Raw genomic sequence first — 25,663 nt, forward strand, 5'->3', positions numbered from 1 at the left:
AATAGGCTAAGATGGCTGACTCCAACAGTTAAATCTGAAGTTTTAAACTGAGATCTTGAACGATGAGTTAATTTTTTAATTTGATTATGTGCTATTCATGACACTGAGCTACTGTCTAGCAAAATGTTCGGACAATTTGTGTATAATTGACCAAATTGTCATAATTTTTGTGTTTTCTATGTTCGATTGACTGTGGCATCCATCTTGAATTGCAATGTTTTGCTTACAGAGTTGACATCAAATAGTCAATGGCAATTTTTTAACAAAATTCTTGCACCATCAGGTAGCACTCAAAATATTTGTTGGAGATCAGTCTCAGCAACTACCAGTGCAAACTTTAGCGCAGTGTCTGTAGAATTCGACAGAATTAAAACCATTTCTATTTTGTTTGTTAAGGTCAAGTTAGTTGTGGCAGCCATACCTAAATTTAATTTTATGATGGTTTTTATGATAATTTGTTTAAGAATATGTTGAATTTAGGAGGCATGACAGTAGATTTTTTTTACGTTTATATGTATCATTGGAATCTTAGTTTGTCATTTATTCTGTTATTGTGTTCACTTGTTCTGTATGTTCAATGATTCAATAAAAAAAGTTGTGGCAGCCATCTTTAATGAGGCTGATTCCAAAATTTAATCAGTTCGAAAGGTGCATTAAATAAATACTTTCTGTGATTTTCAACAAAATTTGTCCATTGGTTCATGCGGCACTTTGGTAACAGACAATCATAGGCAAAACCATTTTCCTCCTTTGGCTTTTGGCACATAATATAACCATAATTATATCGATATTTGGTAAAGATGTTTTGAAATGTGCATTTTACCACATCTGCACATTGGAATTTAAATATAGACCTGTAAAATATTTTCTACAAGAAAATCTCTCTTCACTTTTGTAGAATAGCAACATATCTCTAGTGGCAGCTGCTTTCAGTAACAACTAAAGCAGGCACTGCTTACAACATTTTTCTGTGAGAAACACATCATCCTCTGTACTTTTTTTTCATTTTGGGAAAACAAAACCAAAAGCAGTGCGTCTTTCTCTTGGGAACTGTCGTTAGCATCACTGTGCATTTCTAACATTTGACAGCTGCCTGTTAACCATCGGAGGAACGCAGCTATTTTAATCTGAGCCAAAGTCAAGAAGCACACTGAGGCAAAGCAGAGATGAGAACAGGCAGGAAGGGCACGCCACAGGACTGAAAACACAGCATCATTAAAAAAAAAAGATAGAGCAGTCTTTGTCATAATCTGAGCTCATTTAAAATAGGTGAACACATTTTCTTTTCTTTTCTTTTTTTGATTAACCCAACATTCCATACCATTTGAACAGACTGGTGAACTTTCCTTGCATGCTTTTCACTGTGCGATGTTTGCTCTACCTTCACACTCTCCTGTCATAGTGTCCCTGTACGTATGAGAGGGACAGGGTGTCAGACAGGCTCCATTGTGCAGGGTGGCCTCAGAGTCGATGCAGGCATCGCAGTCATCGCTGTTCGGGCCATCACATAAAGCGCAGTCAACATGGCAACGCACACACTCCTCTTGTTGGTCATCCTCAAAAAAACTCTCAGGACAACTAGGAACACACAGACCCTCATGGAGAAAGTGATACTCCTCGCATGCTAAACAAAGAAAAACTTGTTTTAAATTGAGTCACAAACTCTTGCAACACAGTGAAAGTGCTCTAAATGTTTTAAAGGAGACAGAGAAGATAATATTTTTTTAAACGTATAAATCATTACATTTTTTTCATTTGTTAAACCCACAGGATTAAGAGCTGGGTGGTGTTGTGCTTCTATACCTGTGCACTGCCCAGCCTGGTTGCACTCTCGACAGGGTGGAGAGCACCCCTGATGACACTCCCCTTCCTGGACGGTATGTGCTGGAGGGCACTCCTCCACACACTGGTGGTTATGCAGGAGGAGAGGCTCTTCACAGGTTAGGCAGTGAGTGGCGTTCCCCTCACAAGAGGCACAGCCAAGTGCACAGGCATGACACAGCTGGCCTACAGGGTGACCCCTATGGAGACAACAAAAAAGATCAGTAGTCAGAACAGCACACTGAAGTTGTGCACATATACTGCACACTGATTTGCCTAAATTCTGCTGAAATTAAACAAGCAGCCCAGATCTACATTAACTTTGTCTTTCAAATTCTTTTTTAAGCCATCTTAACATTTTTTTAAACTGTCCTGTCAGAGCTAATGGAGCTTTGGCAAAGTCTGCCAATTTTGAGAATGGTACATTTCATTTGCATAAATAAAAGTAAATGTTATAATTAGGGATGCACCGATCCACTTTTTTAAATTCCGATCCGATCCCGATACCTAGATCTGAGTATCGGCCGATACCGATCCAGTTCCGATATCATGATCATCAGTGATTTTATATGAGGCTGTAATAATCTCCTCTCAAGTACAATTTGTACAAATATATGCATGCGTGTCCAAAAAGGCAACTTGAGGTAAGTTTTATTAATGTTAGATAAGTTTTATAGTTAGAATTAAATTCTGCTAACACAAAACATGTTTCTTTTTATTCCGAGCTTTAAAGTGGATATTAAAGTGATTAATTTAAGTGATTGTTTAAAGTTGTTTTATATTTTATAAGGGGCAGATATAAGAATTTTTTCTTCTTTCTGCACTCTTTTCATTCAACATTTTCTTTTTGATGATTTAAAAAAATTTTTGTTTCATTTAAATGAATGAATAAATGAATTAAATCAAATAAAATATTAAATGGCTTTAAACATCTGCTAAGTTCATGCATAAACCAACAGACATGTTCTTGTTTTTAGTATTTTACATCACTATATAATGTAGCTGTTTTTGTTTTTTTTATAATTTTCAAATCATATGTTTTTTATGATTGTCTACTGTTGTACTGATAAATATCTCCTGGAGGGTAAACTATATCTTGGCTGCAAGTATCAAGCTGTGAAATCTTTTGTTTTCTACAACTAATAGTGGTTGGTCATTAATTATGATGAAGTTTAGCAACTTCTCTGTAAACATTTGAGCTCCGTGGTTTCAGCGATGTCTTTTTCTTGTTCAATCCGAAGCAGGCAGTCTGATTTGGGGCAGCCACGCTCAGTCTGTCCCTCCTCGGAGACGGGCAGACTGAGTGGGGCAGATTGGACGTGGCTGGTCAGTGTCGAGTCGCTTGTTTTGGGTTGAGCAAAGAGCAGCACCCCACTGAAGCCACGGAGCTCGAATGTCCATTGTAAAACTAACTTTACCGCTATTTAATGTGGCGCTATGGCTCTGCAGACATTGCACGTTGCTGTCTTGTTTTGTGGTGTTTAGTGTAAAATACTTCCGCACAGCGGACATGTTTCGATGAAAAGTTTGTTAGCTGTTAGCCACAGTGCTGCTAACTCAGCACTCGCGTTGTAGCTGGCTGCAAACTATGAACTGGATTTCCTGAATGTGAGGTGGGTCTTATTACTCTGGGTTCATGAGACACGCTGCCGTTCAGGAAATCCATTCCATAGTTTGAGGCCAACATGCAGCGCAACCACAGACATGCATGGATCAGAAATATTGGCAGGTGGATTGGAAAATCCGATACGTACATTTTGCTGGTATCGGAGGCCGATACCAATACTGGATCGAATCGGCCCCATCTCTAGTTATAATCATGGCAACAAATATGTCCGTTAACATTTTATTTTGGGCATGTTCAGCTTGTGTTCCTCAAGCATCTCACCTGATGTTCAATATATGCAAATTACAGCAATAATTATTTTCAACAATCACTAAAAAGTAAGAGCTGAAATACAGCAGGTAAGTATACCTGTACATAAATGTATTAGTGCAGTAAGATTCACCCCTGACCTGATGCACTCTGGAACACACTGCCCATTTTGCAGGAAAAACAGAGCTTTGGGAAAGCTCTGACAGCGGCTGCAGCGCTGCGCACTGAAACACTGCAAGCAGCCCTGAGGGCAAGCCTCACACACACCACTCTGCCGACTGGCGAAGAAGCCCACTGGACACTTTGACACACATGTTTGCTGCGTAGTCAAAAATCGCCCTGGAGGAGGAGAAGCAGCAAGTAAACATCACCGCTCAGAAAACGTGACAACACTAAACTGCAGGTCTAAAATCATAAGTGACTAAAATACCTTTTCCACATGTTTGGCACTGGTTTTTCTCCAGTCCAGAGCAGGATTCACAGGATGGGTGACAGTCTTCACACTCACCATCATCTAGAGGAGAAACAGCACTTGGATTGTTGGAGAACCTTAGTGGCAATGCAACGTCTTGCTTCAGCACAAAACATGCAGTAAAAGAAAAATGAGCTCATGGTAAACATTCCTGATTTAATGTGGACTCAGGATAAAGATTATAAACAGAATAGGAAAGAAAGAAAACACCAAGATAACTCAGGTAAACTCCAACTTGACAGTTTTTACATTTTGGTTTCTGTATAGATCAAAGAAATGGGCAGTAACTGCCTGATTATTGAACTTGAAGTAGTGCTCTGTCAAATAGTTATCAGTAGCTGGTACTTATCAGCAGTAACGTTAGTAGTCATGGAGAAATAGGCAAAAGTCTTAATAGATATATAAATATATGAATATGAATAGCTCGTAAAATAAGGGCTTTTTGTTTTTGAAACGTCAAACGTTTTCAGACTTTTGCCCTTTTCATCTTACTGATGTCAGAGCTGATAAAGTTGATACCTATTTAACATAACATCAGTTCAAAAATGACCAGACCATCTATTTAAAGTTCTGCCAGGAATTGTTTGAAACATTTGGCAGGCTAATTCCTTCTTTCTGTTTTCAATCATGTGTCGATATATGTTTAGCAGACACTTGAGCAATAATATTTTCTTGACCCTCGCAGTCAAGGATAGGTGATCCATCGGTGATTGAAAACATCTATTTTAAATCAGAAGTTTTGTTGTGCCTAAGATTTAAAGTTTAAAGAAAAACAACAAAGTCCATGCTCGATAATCCAGGTATACAATCCAACATTTTTCAGTCAGGTCATCTGGACAGTTGCTTTTTTTTGTACTGAAACGTTTCACCTTCGATCCAGAAGGCTTCATCAGTCAAGGACATACAAAACAAAACTGATTATTCCCCCAACAGCTTACTCCAAAGTGGAACAAACCAGTTTTGCTTGTGATAAGATGGTCTCTTTGGTATGCCTCCTCCTCCATTGTCTGCCCTCTTCCTTGTTGACAGTCATGTCAAACTGGTTGAAAACAGCAAAGTCCATGCTCAATAATCCAGGTATCCAGGTATACAATCCAATGACCTGACTGAAAAATGTTGGATTTTATACCTGGATTATTGAGCATGGACTTTGTTGTTTTCAACCAGTTTGACATGACTGTCAACAAAGAAGAGGACCGGCAATGGAGGAGGGGGCATTCTTTTTTTCAGCACAAAAAAAAGAAACTGTCCAGATGACCTGACTGAAAAATGTTGGGCTTAAAGAAAAACTTATCTTTTTCATCTTGAGCGCTTGTGCTAATAACCTATGCACCCCTGTCCGAGTTAATAAAGCTCCTATAATTAAGATCTCTTGCCTCAAACTAATTGTCATGTTGTTTTATGGAGGGAAGAAAAAGTTCAGCGTATACAGTCAATTATGCTACAGCCAGTATCTGTCCGACGTTCAGTCTGCTTCGAGAACTGAAGTTGGTGCAAAGTTCAGGGATGGTGGCACACACATCAATTACCCTCCAGCATTTCTTTGCTGCCCCTCTGAAAGTGCCCAAATCCCTGCTTCATTAAGGCCAGACATTTAGATTAGCGGAATATGTTATTAGTCTCACCACTGAGAAAGGTCTTAACAGGACAGACGTCATCCTTGGGCACACACTCCCCATCATCAAGCGCCTGTCCTTCCTCACACGACAGACAGTCGCTGTCCTCGGGGCCGACACACGTTGTACAGTCCAAGTGACACTCCTCACAGTCGTTGGACTCTTCGTTGCCGTAGAAACCACCAGGACAGACCGAGACACACTTCCCCTCTGGGAGATAAAAAAGGGAAAAGATTATGTTGTGTGAGATAAGAGTTTAATATGTATGCAACACATTCCCTGGAAAAGCTCACCGTTTTTGGTGGTTATGTGTTTACAGTATTACTGTATATGTGAGAAGAAAGGCCTTTTGTTGCTGCAAATGAAGCTATGTGAAATATGGCACATCAATTAGGGTTGAAGGTCTTTGAAGTGGAAGAAAAATTTTGCACTGAGGTAGCAGTCCTTTACTGACCCCAAAAACATCCATCTGTCCATCATCTTCCACTTATTCTGAAGTCAGGTTGTGGGGTCAGTGGCTTGAGCAAGGAGGCTCAGACATTTTTCCACAGCCACCTCTTCCAGCTCTTATGGGAGGATTCCAAGGCGTTCCCAGGCCAACTGAGAGACAAAGTCTCTCCAGCATGTCCTGTGTCTTTCCTGGGATCTTCTCCTAGTCCGACATGCCCGAAGCACCTTCCTAGGGAGGTGCCCAGGCAGCATCCTTACCAGATGCCCATATCACCTCAACTGGCTCCTCTCGTTGTGGAGGAGCAGCGGTTCTACTCTGTCTCTTCCAGATAACTGAACTTCTCACCCTATCTCTAAGGGTGAATCCTCTACCCTGCAGAGGAAACTCATTTCAACTGCCTGTATCCACAATCTGTCACTATCCACAGCTTGTGACCATAGATGAGGGTAGGAATGTAGACCAACCAGTAAACAAAGAGCTTTACCTTACAGCTCAGCTCCTTCTTCACCACAATGGACCGGTACAGAGTCCGCAATACTGCAGCTGCTGCACCAATCCATCTGTCAATCTCATGCTTCATTCCTTCCTCACTCGTGAACAAAACCCCAAGATACTTGAACTCCTCCACTTGAGGCAGAAACTCACCCTCGACATGAAGAGAGCAATCCACCCTTTTCCAGTTGAGGACCTTAGGCCTCATATTTGGAGATGCTGCTTCTCATCCCAGCTGCTTCAAACTTGGCTGTGCACCACTCCAGTGAGAGCTAGAGATCACAGCATGATGATGCCAAAAACTTCAATTTGCATTTTTTTTGATGACATGAACAGGGGAGTGGTGACACAGAGGTTAGAGAAGATGGTCCTGTGATCTAAAGATTGCTGGTTAAACTCCCGGTACTGACAACATAAAAATGTGAGTGGGATAGGTGAAGCACCCACACCTGCCTCCACCCTCATTTGCCCCACTCTGGGCCCTTGAGCAAGGCCCTTAACTCCCACCATCTGCTCCCCCAGGCACCCTAGATAGCAGCTGTCTGCTCCACACAGAGGGCAGTGGTAGCTCGGTGGTCTGTGATTGCGTCAGGAAGGGCACCCAGCGTAAAAAATAACTGCCAAGTCTTATTGCTGTTTAGTTCACTGTGGCAACTCCAGAAGAAAGGAGCAGCCCAAAAAAAATTTTTTTATTAAAATTGAAGACAGGAATAACGACCACACAAAATTAAGTGACATGAATGGGTACAGCAGATATGCATTTATACTAAAGCCCTATGTCTCGGTTTTCAATCACTACTTACAAGTTTTTAAATTTTAAGAGGTAACTATGAAGGCAGTGGCAGAGGGATAATGTTTTTGCCTTTGTCTGTGGGGGGTGGGGTGGGAGTGGGGGGGTGCTTGTATGCATCATAAGCAAAATAGCTCATAAATAACTGAATGGGTTTTAAATGCACTTTTAGGAAGTAATTTTTTAATGTATATATGCACTTTGTTAACTTTTGGAGTCTTTTCTTTAAATTTACCCTTTATTTATACTGGAAGTCTCATTGAGCTACGAGAACTCATTTTCAAGCGAGACCTGTTTTAGGGAGCAGATGGTGGGGGTTAAGGGCCTTGCTCAGGGGCCCAGAGTGGGGCAAATGAGGGTGGAGGCAGGTGTGGGTGATTCACCTTTTCCCACCCACATTTTTTTTATGTTTACGGTACCAGGAGTTGAACCTGCGATTTTCCGATCACAGGCCCATCTTCTTTAGCCTCTGCGCCACCACTTCCCCAGATAGACGATACAATTAATCAACCTTAGCCAACACAAAAATGGGTCTAACTCAATTCATTTTACAAATCTTGAGTTAAAGTCTGGTTTGGTAGTAGCTGAATATCATCCTCAACACATATTCCAATTGCTAACAGATCATGAAAGATATTGCATAAAAAGGTCATTATGTTATTTTCCAGGCTTAACCAAATGGGCCAGTTCTCAACACAAGATGATCTTTGTCTAAATCTCTGGCATCAAAGGCTGCGAGCAATATTCATTCCTTCACAAATGCAAGACATTTAATGTTTGTTTGTGAGATAACACCATCCTACCTAAGGTTATAAGAGTTGGAGCATTATTTTTTTTATCTTCTACAAATTATTACTCTTTATTATACAGTTCTTAACCAGCAAAAGTCTAATCCTTTTGTCTCAAAACTATAACAGTAAACATTTTCAAAAACTGCAACCTAAGTGTATTGTTCATACTTTGTAGTTCAGTTCTTTACTGCATTCAAACTTGTTACCATAGATAACATTTCATCATGATGAGTTAATTGCCATTGAGTGCAATTATTGATTCCCTTTGTAGTAGTCACGTAGGTACGTGCCACTAGTTGTAGTATGACAATATATGAGATATATATGCATACAATATATTCACGAGTTCCTCATCTTTCTGACTGTGTAATGTCGTGCATTGAATTTAACAGAAATGTAACGAGAGACGTTATTTATCTTTGACCCATCAAAATGAATGCGGTCATTTATTTTCAGAATCAAAGTTTAACATCAAACATTTACATTAATTTGGCAAAATATGAAAATAATAACAGACAAGTTTCACAGAAAAGGGACATCGATCACTCTGCGGTGAACGAGGACTTTGCTTCAGATATTTCTAAAATATCTGTACTGATTTTATGAGAAAGAGGAGAGTTTTAAGATGAAATGGAGTTATCTTACAGAGAGATGTGTGAGGGAATTAATCTGTTTGTCCAGAACGTGCACGCTTCATCAGATCTCAGCTTGCCTCCGGTACACTTTAGTCGAAGAAGAAACTGTTACCTGGTCGACGTAGATCAGCTCGGTATAGAATCCTTCCGACTATTTCAGCGTCTCCGTTGAGAGCAGCTGAAATCCTTCGAGAGTCGTGCGTGGTTTGTTCAAACAGAAGTCATAATCCCAAAACGTCTCTGGATCATCCTGAACGCGTTTGCACCCAAGAACTCTGAACTCCTTTCATTCTTCAGAACTTCTCAGACTCTAACAGAATCTTTCAACTCCAGCAACTCTCTAGTTCTTCATCTCCTCAGCCTCTGGAACTCTCTGGAATTCTTTCCCAGACTCTCCAGACTCTAACAGAACCGGGAAGTTGCCACATTTTAAATGAGTTGACTTCCGGGTCAATTTAGAGCTTTCTGATTCGTGGATGGACCAGAAAGAGGTGTGGTTTTTGACGTAAGGTGTTATCAAAAGTCGAGGTCAGAGAATGAGTTTGTTTAACAACTGACAGAGAGATTATTGCTGAAAAGCAGACTTCGTGGAGTCAAACTCTTCTGTATCTTCTGTAAAGATTAAACATGACATTTCTTTTTCAGTAAACATTTAGTTGACCGAAGCTTCAACTTTCACATACTTACGTTGCTTGGCTCATTTCAGACAGAAAATCAAGAAATGCATATTAACCTGATTTCTTCTTTGAATGAGGAATAAAAATCATTACTTACTGTTTATGTAAAATAAAAATGAGTAGTTCTCTTCAACCTGTAAGCATTGAGTGAACTAACACAATTTGATTATCAAACATTTGTAAAACAGTGATGATTATAAAATTGTCTTTTCTGCTTGATTAATTCAAGAAGGAAAGTCACCAGATGGCTCAAACTGTATTCAGATCAATGAAATAACAGTCTCTGTCCATCTGATAGATTTGAGGTCATCAGGGTCAGATCAGGGTCAGATCAGGTTCACTACACCTTCAAGCAATTCAAATGTAATCTAAATTATGAATTGTATCTTAAAGCTTCTTCCTCATTCCAAAGAAGACAAAGCTGCTGTCCCACGAGGATTAATGTTACTTAAACAACATTGTTTCTTTTAACTCAAAGGCAAAAGATAGCTCATTGTGAACATTACAAATATAAAAGCTAAACACAGAGACTTCTTTCATCAAGTTTTTCTTTCAATCTAAATGATAATTTTAAAATCTATACTTCCCCTGATACAATGAGGATCTGGATATCAACTGTATGTTTTAAAGTCATAACAGAGACAAGTGAAAAAACAGTCAGGTAAAATAAAGTTATAATGCAAATCTTTGAATGTTCTCATGAATTAAACTACACTTGCAGTAGACTAAACCATTTTTTTTTTCAATTTTGAATTCGACTTTTTTCTCTTCACAATTTTACCTGACTCAGGACAATTTTTTAAAGTTATAAATTAAAATTAGACCTTCTGTCAGACTTGATAAAGTGTTACCATTGAAAAATTATGTACAAATGTTTCAAAAGAAAAAAACCCAATGTCATTTAAAATTAAACTAGCATTCCCACGTGGTGTAAAATTTAATATGCATATAATAATAATACACCAATTTTTTTGCTCAATATCTCTAAAATGTATTGTTATAGCAATTTTTATGATTGCTATTATTAATTAGCTGTAGTGGCCATCTTGAATCGAGTTCACTCCAAAGCTTAATTAGCTGCAGATGTGCATCAAGTGATTACTTGTGATAATTCCAATAAATTCTGTCTAGTGATTTATGAAACAATTAGCTAACACACTCAGATGATTGCAGGATTAGTGGACTTTCTTGACAGCGTGTGACAATAATGCATGTTGACAGCTTTAGTTTGTATGCAAAAGCAATAGCATCAGCTTTACCTGATAAGAAGAGGTCAGTCTCACACCAGTAGCACTCATGTTGATCACAGCTCACACAGTTGTCGTCACATGGAGCGCAGGTCATCTCCTCCTCCATGCTGTATGTCTTGGCTGGGCAGGATTTGTAGCAGCCATCCTGAAAGCTAATAATAAAAGCAGCAGTTAATACCTGCAGTCGCACATGCACAGAAATCCACTCTGCTCTTCCAGCAAAAAAAGGGAAGCCTTTTCATTATGAGACAGCAGTGAAATGAAAGGCAGAGTACAGTGGTGATATCACACAGGGTGACAGAGAGGCACACAGCCTTACTTGTAAAACCCCTCGGTGCAGGACAGGCAGTGCCTGGGGTTATCTGTTGAAAGCACACAAAATACTCAGCTCTCCTTTCAAACAGGAACTACTGGGAAGACCCTCTGAACGTGGTCTGACACGAGAGCTCTGTCCTCTTTAAGCGTTTTGAGAACGTGTTATTATAGCTGCTGAACTGTGACTTACACAAAACACACTTCCTGCAGCCTTCCTCACAAGGCATGCAGTCGTCATAATCTGGATCCTCCACCTCTCCTGAAAGCACAGACAAGGGACAAAGTGGACATGGTGAGAAAACCTATCGGAATGAGTAAGAAAGATGTTTTGAGATGTGCAAAAGGTCTCACACACACACACACACACAATCCTGTCTTTATAAAATACTGTGCCCTTGTTTACCTTCTCCACACTCCTGCTTGACACACACTCCATCTGACACGTAGTAAGAAGAGTTGCACTTCAAGCAGTGGTTGTGGCTGGTGCAGACGTGACAGTTTTCAGAGCAGGGCTCACAGGTGCTCTCAGTGGTGTGGTAGAAGGCCTCAGGACAGGTGTCCAGACACATGCCTTTATGCAGGTAACGCTCCATCCCAAACTTATCTGGAGAGAAAAACACAAATACCGGTAAATGTGTAATCTTGACTAGATTTGAGTTTTAATAAGGGTAATGCATAAAAACTTTTTTATATTTATTTAATGTTTTAAGTTTCAATGGCCTTTACACAAAACAATCTAAAATGAGCCACTTGAAGTGACAAAAACCTCTGCTGTTCCCATTTTTAGATGAAAAACTGTAAACACAAACCTCTAAAGTTGGTGCTTTAGCTTGTGCTGCTGTTCAGCATATTGTTTTTATGCTATTAGTGCTTAGCATATTTTAGCTAGCGTTTTTCTTAGTTCATATCTTAGATCTTATTACCGTTTTTCTTTTACATTTTATTGTTGGATGTAACTGGGACCCTGTTTACACAATTTCATTCCACCACATGTACCACATGTGGTGAGAACGACAAATAAAGAACCTCTGACTCTCTCTAACCTGAACAATAGTTACTGTCTTATAAAGAATGAAAGTTCAAATATTTTAGTTTTTCCCCTTTTAGAAGGTCAAAAGCTAAAATACCCCTCAAATTTTAGCACACAACTAATAATTCAAAACAGCTGAGTCTAGCCTTTTTAGGCTTATCTCATTTTCACGAGGCTACAAAATAAAATAAGGATTCAAGTATTTACTAAAATACAAACGAGACAAACGAGACAAACAACCATTCACTCTCTCACTCACACCTAGGGACAATTTAGAGTTACCAATCAGACTAACATGCATGTTTTTGGTCTGTGGGAGGAAACTGGAGTACCGGGAGAAAACCAACGCATGCACGGAAAGAACATACGAACTCCACCCAGAAAGGCGCCCAGAGTGGGATTTGAACCAGGGCAACCTGCTCGCTGAGGGACAAGCAGCTCTACCAGTTGCACCACTGTGCTGCCCATGGACCTTTTTCTTAAGAATAAATTTTACTTCTGAGCTCCATAAATAAATTTAGTAAAAGACTATGACAATATAATGTACATTACTGAAAATCTTTTGTTATTGCAATATCAGTATGGATTGTAATGAGTCACAGACACCAGCCATATGGCACATTTGGCACCCACTGCTCTAAAAGCTCACAGGTTGGATGTGACATAGAGGAGATAGATACATTTTGGAAGGATCTGGATGAAGTGATAGAAAGTATTCCCATGGAGGAGAGAGTGGTGATGGGTGCAGACCTGAATGGACATGTTGATGAAGGAAACAGATGAGATGAGAAAGTGATGGGTAGGTTTGGTGTCAAGGAAAGAAACCAGGAAGAACAGATGGTGGTGGATTTTTTTGATAGAAGTGGCTGTAGTCAACACATATTTCCTAAAGGGGGAGGAACCTAGAGTGACCTACAAGAGTAGAGGAAGGAGTACGCAGGTGAACTACATTCTGTGTAGAAGAGGAAACCTGAGGGAGATTGGAGACTGTAAGGTTGTGACGGAGGAAAGCGTGGCCAGACAGCATTGGATGGTTGTGTGTAGGATGACTACATGACAAATGGAGAGTATTATAAGCTTTGTGGCAACAGGAATCAGACAAGTGATGAAAATGCAAGGTTTTTTTTTGTAGCTGCTCTTTATTTCTCAATATTTACCATGAAAATCACAACTGCACCTTTCACTAATATCATGAACATCTGTAAAACCCTTCATAATTTGTATTTTCTGGAAATATTTTATGTATTTTTTTGTGCTGTTACATACAGCACTGTATTTAAGTGATGGAAAATCATTCTGGTCTGCATCACGCTCCAGGTTGACACAAAGCGATTTAAGGAAAAACTAAGAGCCTCAATGAACTGTTGGACTGACAGATAAGCTATCTCTTTTGACCATCTTGGGACCTCTGTTGGAAAGATGAAAAAACACTTAGAATAAATGATTTGTAAATTTGTTGTTTGTATGGATAGGATGAGATCTAATGTATTACTGTAAATTCTCCCACAGGTGTTCATATGGGTTGAGTGCAAAGGTCAAGATATTTGATTCTCATCTTCATGAGACCAGTCAGTAATCTTTTACATCCAACAGATGGAGGCACTGTCAACCTGGAGAGAAATGTTTTATCACAGGAGAAAGATCATCACTCCAAACAACTATAAAATAAATTGCTGTGATCCCTTTATCTAAGAGGACAAGCTGGCCACAAACTATGATGACATACTGCCCCAACAAGTCATAAGAGTTTTCTTCATTTGATTTGTCAGCTATCTGTCCAACACACAGCCTGCACTTCTTCCTTACCTGTGTCACAGCTAGTACAATTGGCAGGTCCTGCATCTACACATGTGGCACAGGTGTGGTCACACACGTGACACAGCCCACCAGATTGGTACTTGCCCTTGGCACATGTCACCAAACAACGGCCCTCATCCAGAGATCTGAAGGCAAAGAAAGGAAATAAAAAGAAACCTCAATCAAAACAAGAAAAATCAACACATATAAATTATGACTCTGTAAATGAGTAGAGCTTATTTCTATCCCAGCATGCAACATATGGCACATTTACACAGATGTAGATGAGTGAGTTAACAAATGGAGAGGAGACAGAGCCACAGGGAGAGCAGTTTAAACCAAAGGCAAAGTGAGAGATTTTGGATAATGAAGTTAATTATTTAAAATTGACAAACACAATTTCCGAACAATCTGTTAATATGTAAGTCTGAGAAACATCACAGACATGTGACCACATGGCAGGTCCTGAAACCGTTTAGCAATTCGAAGGCCCCGTATTAACACTGAGCTATAACCGAGTGTTGTTACTGAAATGCTATGATGAAAAAATTGTTAAAAAATACAACATGGAGGAAATACAGTTCAAATTAAAAAAAAAATCAGAAAACGGAAAATGAAAAAGAAAACTGGAGAAAAAATACAAGTTCTCTTGACAGCAAACTAATGACTGCCGAGTGCTGAATGAAGTTTCCTGAAGAACTAAAAACTGAGTTAAGAAAGTTACAATTTAAAGTTAAGGTGGATTCTAAAAGCTTTGGTTTCAAGGGAAACCACCATTCTTGTTGTGTCCACAAGCAACTAAATGTCGCAGAAATGCTACGGTTTCACTCAAAGAAGATATTGTGTAAATGGGGCCTTAAACTAAATGAAATTCTTCATCCATCCACATGCAGATGAAACACTCCATTCCCACCAGAGGGTCATTAGGCTCTTTATCATTCTGGCTATGGTCACATGCATGACATTTTGAATTATAACGAGTATGTTTTATACATCAAACCTGACAATAATAGTTTGCAGCTTTCTAAAACTTACAATGGGGCTCTGATCCTAAATTTAATGTATGAAATCCAACTTACCGTGAAGAACCACAGCTGATGCAGTCTTTGCTTTGTGGCCCTGTGCATTTCAGACACGTTGTATGACATGGATGACATGCCTCATTACTGTCCTGATATTCTCCTGACAAACAACAAGAGGACCATGCAGACCCAGAAATAAATAAAAGTTTGAAGTTCAGGGCAAGGCTTAAAGAAAGATCTTTAACAATGAGTAGCACTTGGAGTCTGAGTTGTGATTGATGCTCAACTACTACCCCACCAAAAACACACAAGCAAAATTGTGATATGTGTGAAACTGCACAACAAAATGCAACAAGGCTACATTAGATCTACTCTGGAGCAGCGGGCCAATATGTTCTAGGGGAGGGAGCTGGTTGACTGACCGTCTGTGCACTCTGTGTTGATAACACACACTCCTTCCTGAAGGCTATGACCTCTGGAACAGCTGCTGCAGTTCGCCCAACCCAGACCCACACAGGTGAGACAGCTGGCATCACACCTGATGAGGAAACACAGAGTCATGCACAAACACACATGAAACAGAGAAAACAGCTACTCACTCTACATACAGGCCGATAACAACAAACACCAGTGCCAAAACAAGCAGAAACAGACTGAAGCCAACCACCAGAATAAAGCCTGCCATCAGCCAATAAACAAACCACCCACATCTGAACACACACCAGTGAGCTCACCTCCTACATATCCTGTGGCCATCAACTAACTCTGGGCTTGGCTGTGTGGCGTAGAAGCCAGCACTGCAGGAGGACACGCACCTCCACTCTTCCATCAAGAAGCCTTCTGCACATCGGTTGCATGCCTGAACACCTGCACCTGATGCCGCAATACACATAAACATGAACCCATAAACACTAGAAAAATTAGCTTTTTTTTTGTGTGTGTGCAAAATTGCAGCATGAATGCTGAGTGTGGAATGACTTTGCTGAAACTTGTTGAAGAAGCAGAAATGGAATTGTTCAAGTTAAAAACAAGCAGAATATATTTAGCAACTAGCAGAACTAAAGCTGAAACAATCAGAGCAAATGACAAATGATCAGAACATGAGCTAAAGCATGCAGGATAGAAACGAATGTAAGCAGAACACATTGAGATGAACAGAACAGAAGCCAAAAGTTAAAACAAGCAGCTAAAAGCTGAATAGAGCATAACAGCAGCCAAAAGTTAAACTTAGCAGAATAGTAGAAAAGCTTAAGCCAGCAGAATAGTAGCAAAAATCTAAACATACTAAAGTAGCAAGAAAAAATAAACACATTAGCAAAACAGTAGTCAAAAGCTAAAATCACCAGAGTTAAAAATTGTATATCAGAAGAACAGTAGGTAAAAGCTAAGATGTGCAAAACAGTAGCTAAAAGCCAAAATAAATAATTGTAGTCAAAAGCTAAAATTAACAAAATTGTAGCTAAATGCAAAAAGTAGCTTAAGACAAAAGTTAAGCAAGTCTGCTGAAGCATATTTAAAGGAGAAAAATGTTTCAAAGGACTTGAAGGGACCTCAGTCTTTTCTATGGGCAAATATAGTAAATTAAGTTAAATATTTCAAAAAGTATAATGTCTCCAACAAACAAAATTCCCAATACAGTATTTTTAACTGAGCCAAACACTTTGATATTTGAGTGTTTTGAATTGCACAAACTTTGCAGAAGTAGTCTGACTGCAAAAAATGTATGGGAGAAACTGTACAGGTAAGCAATACTATGCATGAATAAAGTATGAAAAAAACAACTTTTTTAAAGAACTATTCATAAAGATTATGTCGCTGACCCTTGACCTCATTCTCACCTGCACAGGTAGCACAGGCCTTGTGACAGGGTTTGCATTTGTCTTCCTGTGTGTCATAGTAGAACCCGTCCACACAGCTCCGCTGGCAACGGTTCCCCTGCAGACTGGAGAGGGCGGAGAGAGCATGTGGGACCGTGACACACTCAGTCAATCATGTGACACCATAACAGTGAGTCACTGCCTTCAGACCACAGGCTCGTTTCTCCAACCCACAACCACAACAGCACCACAAGCCATTGGTGAGCTGAGTCAGTGAACAGTGTAGTCCAGAAACTTCTAGCTCAACAATATGATGTTTGGTCCATTCTAATACTGATTTTGTAAAATACATGTCAAGAAAAAGATTTTTTTTTCAAGCTGTGTGAGAAGAAATAAAAGGATGACACAGTTAAAAAAAACAACTAAGCAAAACTGTAACTTTATTTAATTGCAGCAATACTGCTGAGAGTGTGTGTGCGCACTGAGCATTAGTATTCTCAGTGGCTGAAAGAGAAAAAGCAATGTTTGCAGAGGAGTTAATTCAAGCATCATTGGAGAATTTGTTTCACCTTGTGTCTATTTTGCATTCTGTGCAGATGCTGTAAGAGGTGCACTTCAAGCAGTTTTCACTGCACTTTCTGCACATATGTGTATCTGAGGGGAAAAAACAAACAATACACAGGGAGTACACATCAGAGGCACAAATCAATCTTACTCACGCACCTCTAAACTGCAGAATCAGTAAATTAATGTTTATTTGCAGGCCCCAAATTGTGGGAGACACACATCCCTTGTCAAACTCCTATAATTTTTTCACATTACATATCCAGAAAAATAAAATTTTTCATGCAACCTGTATTAATCCAGGTTAGCCTCATTGAGTCATGAGGACTCATTTACAAGAGAGACCTGTTTTAGACAGACAACATATAAAGTACAGATAACAATAAGCAACAATAAAATGCAATTAAATAAAAAAAGCAGTGTTGTAAAACAATAAAATCAAGGTGCCTTATAAAACAAGGTAAAATACTAAAAACAAGAATACATTTGCTTTGTTTTTTCTATTGACCTTATCAATTGTTCGATTGAGCCGCAACAAATAAATACCTATGTTATGTGGCAAACGTTTAAAAGTTACACAAACTGGATTTAAAAATGTAATTTAAGTGACAATTTTAAGCAGTTTTAGTTTTAGTCTCAACTTTGGAAGCAGCCCATTCACTTCCATATATGGGAAGGGACGTGATAACTCGAGATCGCCAGATTTCTATTACGCAAGACTCGAGGCATCTTCAAAGACCAGCAGTTTCATGGAAAAAATAGCCTTATCGCTTATCTGTTCTCACCTCCTTCTGAACAAACAAACAATCCCCCACCTCCTTTCTGATTGAGACCTGAAGTTATTTGTCAAGTACCAAAACATCTACAGGAAGAAGAAGAAAAGGGTGCAGAAGTTGAAGGAAGTTTGGCAGCAATAGAGACACATTGACAAGGGGAGTGAGAAATGACATTTGAAAGAGTTGTGACATTTAACATGTTTGGATTTTATAGTTAGGGTGTAGTGTGTTGCATAGCATTTAGTTTAGCCTTTTTTAGTGTGTTTGAGTCAAAACTACATGGTGATTTTTGAATGTCAATCTGCAGCTTCTGTTTGAGCTTATTCAGCCTCCCCACCATCACAGACTTCTACACCTCCAGATGCAGGAAGAGGGCCACCTGCATCATGAAGGACTCCACACACCCAGCACACACACTTTTTTCTCTGCTCCCCTAAGGCAGGAGGTTATGGCTCATTAAGTGTAGAACCACTAGACTGAGGACCAGCTTCTACCCTGAAGCTGTTAGACTCAACCAGGATTATCACTGTGAGGAAAAAAAATTACTGTAATGCAACTTTGATTGTTGACATGCGCTGCTGATTATCCATGCTGCTAATCTCATGCTGCTGATAATTTCATGGTGCTGTATTCATTCATTCGTACTCATCCACCCACAAAGACTCTTGTTCGTGCTGCTGTTGTTCGGTGTATTGTTTTGCACTATTAGTGACTAGCTTATATCTTAGATATTTTAGCATACCATTGGGCATTTGTTTAGAGTATATCTTAAGCCCTATTTGCACTGGATTAGTTTTACCTATAGGGACCACATGTAATAAATAAATTACCTCCCAACGTCTGCTTTTTATGTGGCGCATTCGCACGGGATAATCAAAGCATGAGATTTAGCTGAAATTTACGGACATCTTCTGGATATGACGTTAATGCGTTGCAAGTCGTGTTAAGCTCAGATGGACAACCTGTCACTGGCTGCGCGCATCTGCTGACCCGCCAGTTGAAATGGACTTGCAACTTGTCCAGGGTGCTCCCCACCTCTTGTACAGTGATGGCTGGATATGGGCACCAGCAACCCCCACTACCCGAAAAGGAAAACCGGGTGAATAAAATGGATGGATGGATGAATGGATGGATGGATGGATAGATCAGCTCATCACCGACTGCGTTCGTCTCTGCACCTGCTGTCATCTGCGGTGAAGGAAGTAACAGCATCTACAAAAGCCGAAGCGAGCAGCGTGTTCATTTAAAATAGCCTTGTTCTATATTTTTCCAAATGATTTTGCTTAAACAAAAACAAGAAACAAAAAACGCCTATTTACATATCGGATCACGCCCATTTCTGTCCAAATCACAGAGATGCTCATTTGCATTGGATTAGTATTATCACAGGACCTTGGAGTTCAGCAAAATATAGTAGATAATTTGCAGGGGAATTTTCACTTTACAAATTACTGACACGGCCGATTCGCATGGGATTAACAACACAGATAATCTTCGTAATTATTACAAATAATATGTGGTCCCTAGGTAAAACTAATCCCGTGCAAACAGGGCTTTAGTTTATATATTAGATCCTTATTTACTGTTTCGTTTTACACTTTATATTTTTGCTGTTGTTGGATGTAACTGAGACCCTGTGTACACAATTTCATTCCACCTCATGTCCCACATGTGATGCGAATGGCAATAAAGAACCTTTACCTTGACCTTGAGATGAGGGGTGGAGCCACAGAGTCAGAACCTTTTCAGACATAAGAGGCAGAGATGAAAAAGAAAAACAGAACCTGAGACAGAGTGAGGACTTTGACAAGGAAGTGGGAGAGCCATTATTTGTTTTAGAAGAGGAGAGGACAAGCACACTGAATGGTGTGTTTGCTTAAGGTTTTTTAAGCACTTGTGTGGCTTGAATGCAAAAAATCATATCATCACCATATTCTACGACAGTAATTACCCCTTAAGAGCACTTGGGGCAATAATGGTGGGTGTTGGACTTACACTCATTCGTATGTCTTCTGAATTTTCAAATCAATGATTACCGTGAACAAAAAATGGAAAATAGGAGTTGAAAGTCCAACCATGATCGAGGTAGTAGCCGTCCCCACAGGTGGCTGTGCAGGTATTAGCCCCTTCCGTAAGGTGATGACCAGGCTGACAGGAAGTGCATTGGTCACTACGACTTCCTGTGCAGCTCTCACATGAAGAATAGCACTTTTTACAGCGTCGATGGTCTCCCCAGAACCCACTGGGACACTCTGATACACATAGTCTATTGGACAAGGACAAAACAAAAGAGATAGACAGCAAGAAATACAATTATGGAAATTAGACGGGGAAAATTACATTTGTGGTGGAGTTTTACCACCATTTCTAAAATACACAAGGCTGATGTACAACATAATTTCTGATAAGCTGGGATGTTGTGTAAAATATAATATAATATAAACAGAATGCAGTGCTTTGCAAATCTCACCAACCCATATGATTTTTATAATGAAACATATTTAATACATCAAATGTTAAACCAAGAAATGGTACAATTTTTAGCAAAACTATTTGAGAATGATAGTAGCAACACCTCATCAAAGGTGAAAATAAGCAACAACAGGCTGTAAAGTAAATGGTATGGAAAAAAGTCATGAAGTATGTGTCATCTATGGTTTACAAGAAGAATGTCCAATTTCCTTTTATCTGAAACAAAACAGTTTTCCACTTTGCCTCAGTCAACTTTAAATTAGCTTTTGCCCAGAGTAGATTGTGGTATTCCTGGATTGTGCTCACACTCCTTTGCATGATATAGATTTATCCAGTGTTTGTGGATGGCACAGTGTTCCTGAGCCTATTCAGGGTTTTCCGTATCGAAACCAGACCTTGATTTTCACCCATGAGCAAAGATATTTCTCCATATTCTATCATTTGTTTGATCATATCTGTAGACAATGGGATGTTGAAATATTCTTCACTAAGTTTTATTAAGAAAATTTATTCTGAAGTTGTTCTACTATTTTTAGGTGCAGTTTTTCTTCCCTGAGATTGATGAACTTTTGCCCAGCTTTACTTCTGAGAGATTCAGGCTATTCAAAATGTTCTTTCAGTTTTCTTACTGATGATGCTAAGGTACCTTACACTGGTCGTTGCAAAATGTTCCTCCAGTTGTTTCTCATTTCTACCATTTACTTTTACAGCTTTTTCATGTTCCTGCCCCAACTTTGGTTTAGATATGTTACATCAAATTTATAACTTTTTCATTCAACCTTTATTTAGACAGGTAAATCCCATTGAGCCTTGAGGACTCATTTACAAGAGAGACCTGAACTGTCTCCCCACCCCATCAAATTTTCCATTATGAATAAAATATGAATTCATAAGATTAGCAAATTACTTAATTCTGTTTTCTTTTTCAGAGCTGGGTTTGTAAATTGCATGCTATTTTAAAATGGAACATTTGGCAGATAGAACAACAAAGTCATGTTGTTCATATGTATCATCTAACTGCTGTCTGCACTGTGTGATCATGCTAACCTTGAGTTGTTCTTGAACTTGAGAAAAAAATGCAAGCATGTGACACACTGCTGTGGGCTGGGCCCGTCACAGCCGTCATCATTGCATTCTGGGTCACAGGGTCCTGCAAGGGAAAATGCAACTAAAGTCAAAGTACCATAATGGCAGCTACAACAAACTCGCTGCAAAATGCTGTTTCAATGGAATCATATGCTATACTAGTGTGAGTAAAAACTGCATGAAGCTGTTATGTAAAAAGCTCCAATCTAGAACAAGGGTAGGCAGGGTGTATGAGTCACCATTGTATGCCTCTGTGAGATCTGTATCCTCTGAGAACTCAGCTGATCGGGGTCGCTGACGATGCATGTGATACGGCTGCTCTGCAGTGCCATAAATCACCAGAGACCACTTCTTTAGCATCCCTGTGAAACAACGGAGGGCAAGAAAACAGGTTTGTCCCATGAGCGTTGCTCTGTGTTTCTGTTGCTGCAACTCAGGGTTTAGTGTATGTAGGTCTTGCACTGTAGAGATGCCACAAAAAGAAAGAACCAACCTCTATTAGCACTGACTTGCTTCTGAGATGGAGTATTCATGACTTTCAAAGTCCACTTCCCTGCTGCCCGCTCCCCCCAGCAATGAGTTGTCATGAACTCCCAGTCCTGAAATCCCTCAGTGGAGTTGTCAAAAGGTCTAAACCAACACAATACATATTTATAAAGTTATATTTTTATGAATTAGAAAATTATTTTAAAACAGCATTGCTTAATCAATAAAAAATATATTAGAAACTCCAACTTGGGACATGAGAAAACTTCCATTTTAAGATGTTTTGTTATTTATGCTTTACAATTAAGTTTTTACATGAATACATCATATTAAAAACATATTAAGGCAACATTTTTTTTGTTAAATTAAGAAAACATTACACCAACACCTGCTCCTCCACATTCATCTAAAGACACTTAATGAATCTACAAGAATATCTACAATATATTCTTCAAGAACTTCAAACATAAAAGGTCATTAGGTGCTTGAAAGTCTGAAGAGGAATTTTAAAAGATCTTCAAATGATTTGAAATGAGTCAGTCTCTCAAAAAAGAAAATCATCTTTGAATTACCAAGATCCAAATTAAGCCTGAAAGTAGGTTGTTTGTCAAAAGCCTGTATGCAGCCCGTTCAACTGTCTTCTTCAATAAGCAGGAAATTACTCATATCTGACCTGCTTGGGAATTGTGTCAGATAGAATTAGAGCATTAGGACAAAACTGACCAATATTCATGAAAAAAACGTCATTTCAAATATAATCACTTTTTGGGGGCATTTCTGTTGACAGATAAGTATGACTCTTTAAAATGACACTTTTTGCACTACGCTTCTGAGCTGTGGAGCGATTGAAAAAAAGCAGAAACAGAATATATGTTTGTGCTAACCATAGATCCCTTTTTTTAATTACCAGTAGGTAGACCTAATTCCAACTGTGAAGCACAATGCTAGAAATGTTATGATTTGAGGTTGACTTGCACACTAGGATATGTGCTGCCATCGATCTTTAATAGCAATAGTGCTCTGATATTGATTAATCTATAAAATTTGAAAATTAGAAAAAAATAGTCTCCAATTTCACAAAAATATTAAGCTTTATTTGTTTATTTTCCTTTATTCTTTAGTTGCTGTACATATTACAGTAGGCAAAATAATAATAAAAAAACTTCCTGACTAAGTTCTGACACTGTGATCATGGTTACATTCATGACCAAATAAATGATTAGATCATCCAAAGAAATAAAATCAATGTACATCATGCTCAAAGTGTTACAGGAAACAAAGTCCCAAAAAGCTTATCTTAATTTTTCTTTTACATTAACTTTTGTAAATCACTTGTTTATTTCATTTAACATTTGTGCAATGTCACAAGCAAGTCAAGTGACTGTAGCTAGTTCTAGCTAGTTCTTTCCTATCAAACATGCACATGATAATATGATTAATAGAGTTTGCTTGACAATTAAAAAACAAAAAGTTATGGATTATTTTCTTCTGTAAAGCTGCTAGTGAAACTTGAAATAAAACATTCAGTGAGGTATGGATTGACGATTGATTCCCATCAGATTGAACATTGTGGTAAATCTTGACCAGTAAACTACTTTCATGTGCTCTGACATATTTAGCTAAATGTCGACATTAAACTGAACTCTTTAATCATAAAATGTGTTATATTAAGACAGAAGTGTTTCTTATTGAAACCAGTGATGTGCTTACTTTTTACAGAAATTATATATTTCAACAAATTAATTATTTGAAAACCTAATTTGCCTTGAAGCATTGTTGCCATAAATCATCTTTACTTGTAAACTGTTTAAAAACATTTCAAATTTAACTCGTGTAAGAAGGAGAAAAAGTATAAATTGGAAAAATTTAATCAGTTAATGAGAACACTGCTGAGCGCAGTGTAATTTGAAATTCAACAGTGAGATTATTTTAGGGTTTCCTTCTGCTTAAAATAACATTTCACATATCTTACGCCTGTTAGAGTGCTGATAAGAATAGTGAAAGTACGTTTCAGGGCATGAAACAAGAGTTAAAGAAATACAGTACACTTAATTACATTTATGGCCCCCAGATCCAAAACCAGCACAACACCTCTATTAGGAAGGGCTTCAACCAAGAGAGACAGCATGAAGACCAAGAAACTCTCCACACAGATCAGAGACAAAGTTGTGGAGAAGTACAGATCAGGGATGGGTATATAAAAATACCCCCAATCTCAACATCCTATGGATTATCATTCAATCTATTATTAAGTAATGGAAATATTTAGCTATTCTGCAGAAATAGGAGGATGGGGGTGGGAGTGAGGGGTTTCCACCAGTGAACCAATGGTCGACCATCAATTGGGCATGGGCCCAGCTGGTCCAAGCCTGAACAATAAACAGGAAACTGCCTCCAGGTGGACCCACCACCTGCAGGGAGGTCTGTCAAGGTTGGGTGTTGTGCATGTCTGGTAGCAGCTGAGGGAGGGTCCTTAGCCATCCCAATTTCTGGTGGCCTAAACTAGCTATAAGTAGATGGAACTTGTGTGTCAGGTTGAGAGGTACCAACTTTATGTAGTTGGGCTCACCTCAGTGCACAGCTTGAGTTCTGGAACCCAACTCATGGAGAGAAGTTGGCCTCTCTCCTACCCAGAGTTGTCCAGGGAGAGAGGTGTCGAGTGGGTGTGGGAATACTCACAATCCCTGGAGAATGAGATGGTTGCCTCTCTGTGGTTTTGGTTTGCAGGAGGTAAGGTTCTTGGAAGTATGCAGTACCTGGGTTGCTTTTAAGAGCTATCCAGTCCCTGTCCCACAGCAAGAGCTGTGTCCGCATCCTTGGCACAAAGTTGAGCTTGTTCTCAGTGTGGGCTGGACTCCATCAGGGCTGTCCCTGGCCTCTGATCTTGTTTGTGGTTTCCATGGACAGGATCTTGAGGTGCAGTCTTGGAGAGGAGGGTGTTTAGTTTGGGAATCTAAGAGTCTCATCTCTGCTTTATGCAGATTATATAATTCTGCTAGTCTCTTCAGGCTAATACCTTCAGCGTGCACTGGGACTGTTTGTAGCTTAGTGTGAAGTGGCTGGAATGAGAGTCAGTTTTTCTAAGTGTGAGGCCATTGTTCTCAACCAGAAATGGGTGGCTGCCCCCACCAGGTTCTGGAGGAGACTTTGCCTCAGGTGGATGACTTCAAGTATCCGGGCCTCTTGTTCACAAATGATGGTAGGATGAAATGGGAGATGGATTTCCAGATTGGGGAATCATCCTCAGTAATGAAGACATTGTTTTGGACACTTGTGGAGAAGAAAGAACTGAGTCGAGAGGCAAAGCTTTTGATTTACTGGTCTGTCTACATTTTGAACCTCACCTATGGTCATGAGGTTTGGATCATGACTGAAAGAATGAGCTCCAGGACACAAGCAGCCAAAATGGGTTCCTTTGCAAGGTGGC

At 39.3% G+C, this 25,663-nt stretch overlaps 1 protein-coding gene across 1 annotated transcript in view; it reads right to left on the reverse strand.

The window, feature by feature from the left end:
* The window catches only part of pcsk5a (proprotein convertase subtilisin/kexin type 5a), a 39,367-nt gene that overhangs the window by 7,733 nt on the left and 5,971 nt on the right, over window positions 1-25,663 (reverse strand). The window contains exons 11-29 of the mRNA XM_037691984.1: window positions 22,244-22,380; window positions 21,990-22,112; window positions 21,712-21,814; window positions 20,268-20,458; window positions 17,422-17,506; window positions 16,874-16,977; window positions 15,770-15,908; window positions 15,458-15,573; window positions 15,093-15,195; window positions 14,023-14,159; window positions 11,590-11,790; window positions 11,377-11,445; window positions 11,191-11,233; window positions 10,881-11,023; window positions 5,795-5,995; window positions 4,128-4,211; window positions 3,838-4,036; window positions 1,804-2,021; window positions 1,382-1,624 (exon numbers count right to left, since the gene is read on the reverse strand). Of these exons, the coding sequence (XP_037547912.1) occupies window positions 1,382-1,624; window positions 1,804-2,021; window positions 3,838-4,036; window positions 4,128-4,211; window positions 5,795-5,995; window positions 10,881-11,023; window positions 11,191-11,233; window positions 11,377-11,445; window positions 11,590-11,790; window positions 14,023-14,159; window positions 15,093-15,195; window positions 15,458-15,573; window positions 15,770-15,908; window positions 16,874-16,977; window positions 17,422-17,506; window positions 20,268-20,458; window positions 21,712-21,814; window positions 21,990-22,112; window positions 22,244-22,380 (2,639 nt within the window). The remainder of the gene's footprint in view (window positions 1-1,381; window positions 1,625-1,803; window positions 2,022-3,837; window positions 4,037-4,127; window positions 4,212-5,794; window positions 5,996-10,880; window positions 11,024-11,190; window positions 11,234-11,376; window positions 11,446-11,589; window positions 11,791-14,022; window positions 14,160-15,092; window positions 15,196-15,457; window positions 15,574-15,769; window positions 15,909-16,873; window positions 16,978-17,421; window positions 17,507-20,267; window positions 20,459-21,711; window positions 21,815-21,989; window positions 22,113-22,243; window positions 22,381-25,663) is intronic.

The sequence above is a fragment of the Nematolebias whitei genome, chromosome 18 (genome assembly GCF_014905685.2).
Source record: "Nematolebias whitei isolate Nwh7 chromosome 18, NemWhi1, whole genome shotgun sequence".
NCBI classification, from domain to species: domain Eukaryota; kingdom Metazoa; phylum Chordata; class Actinopteri; order Cyprinodontiformes; family Rivulidae; genus Nematolebias; species Nematolebias whitei.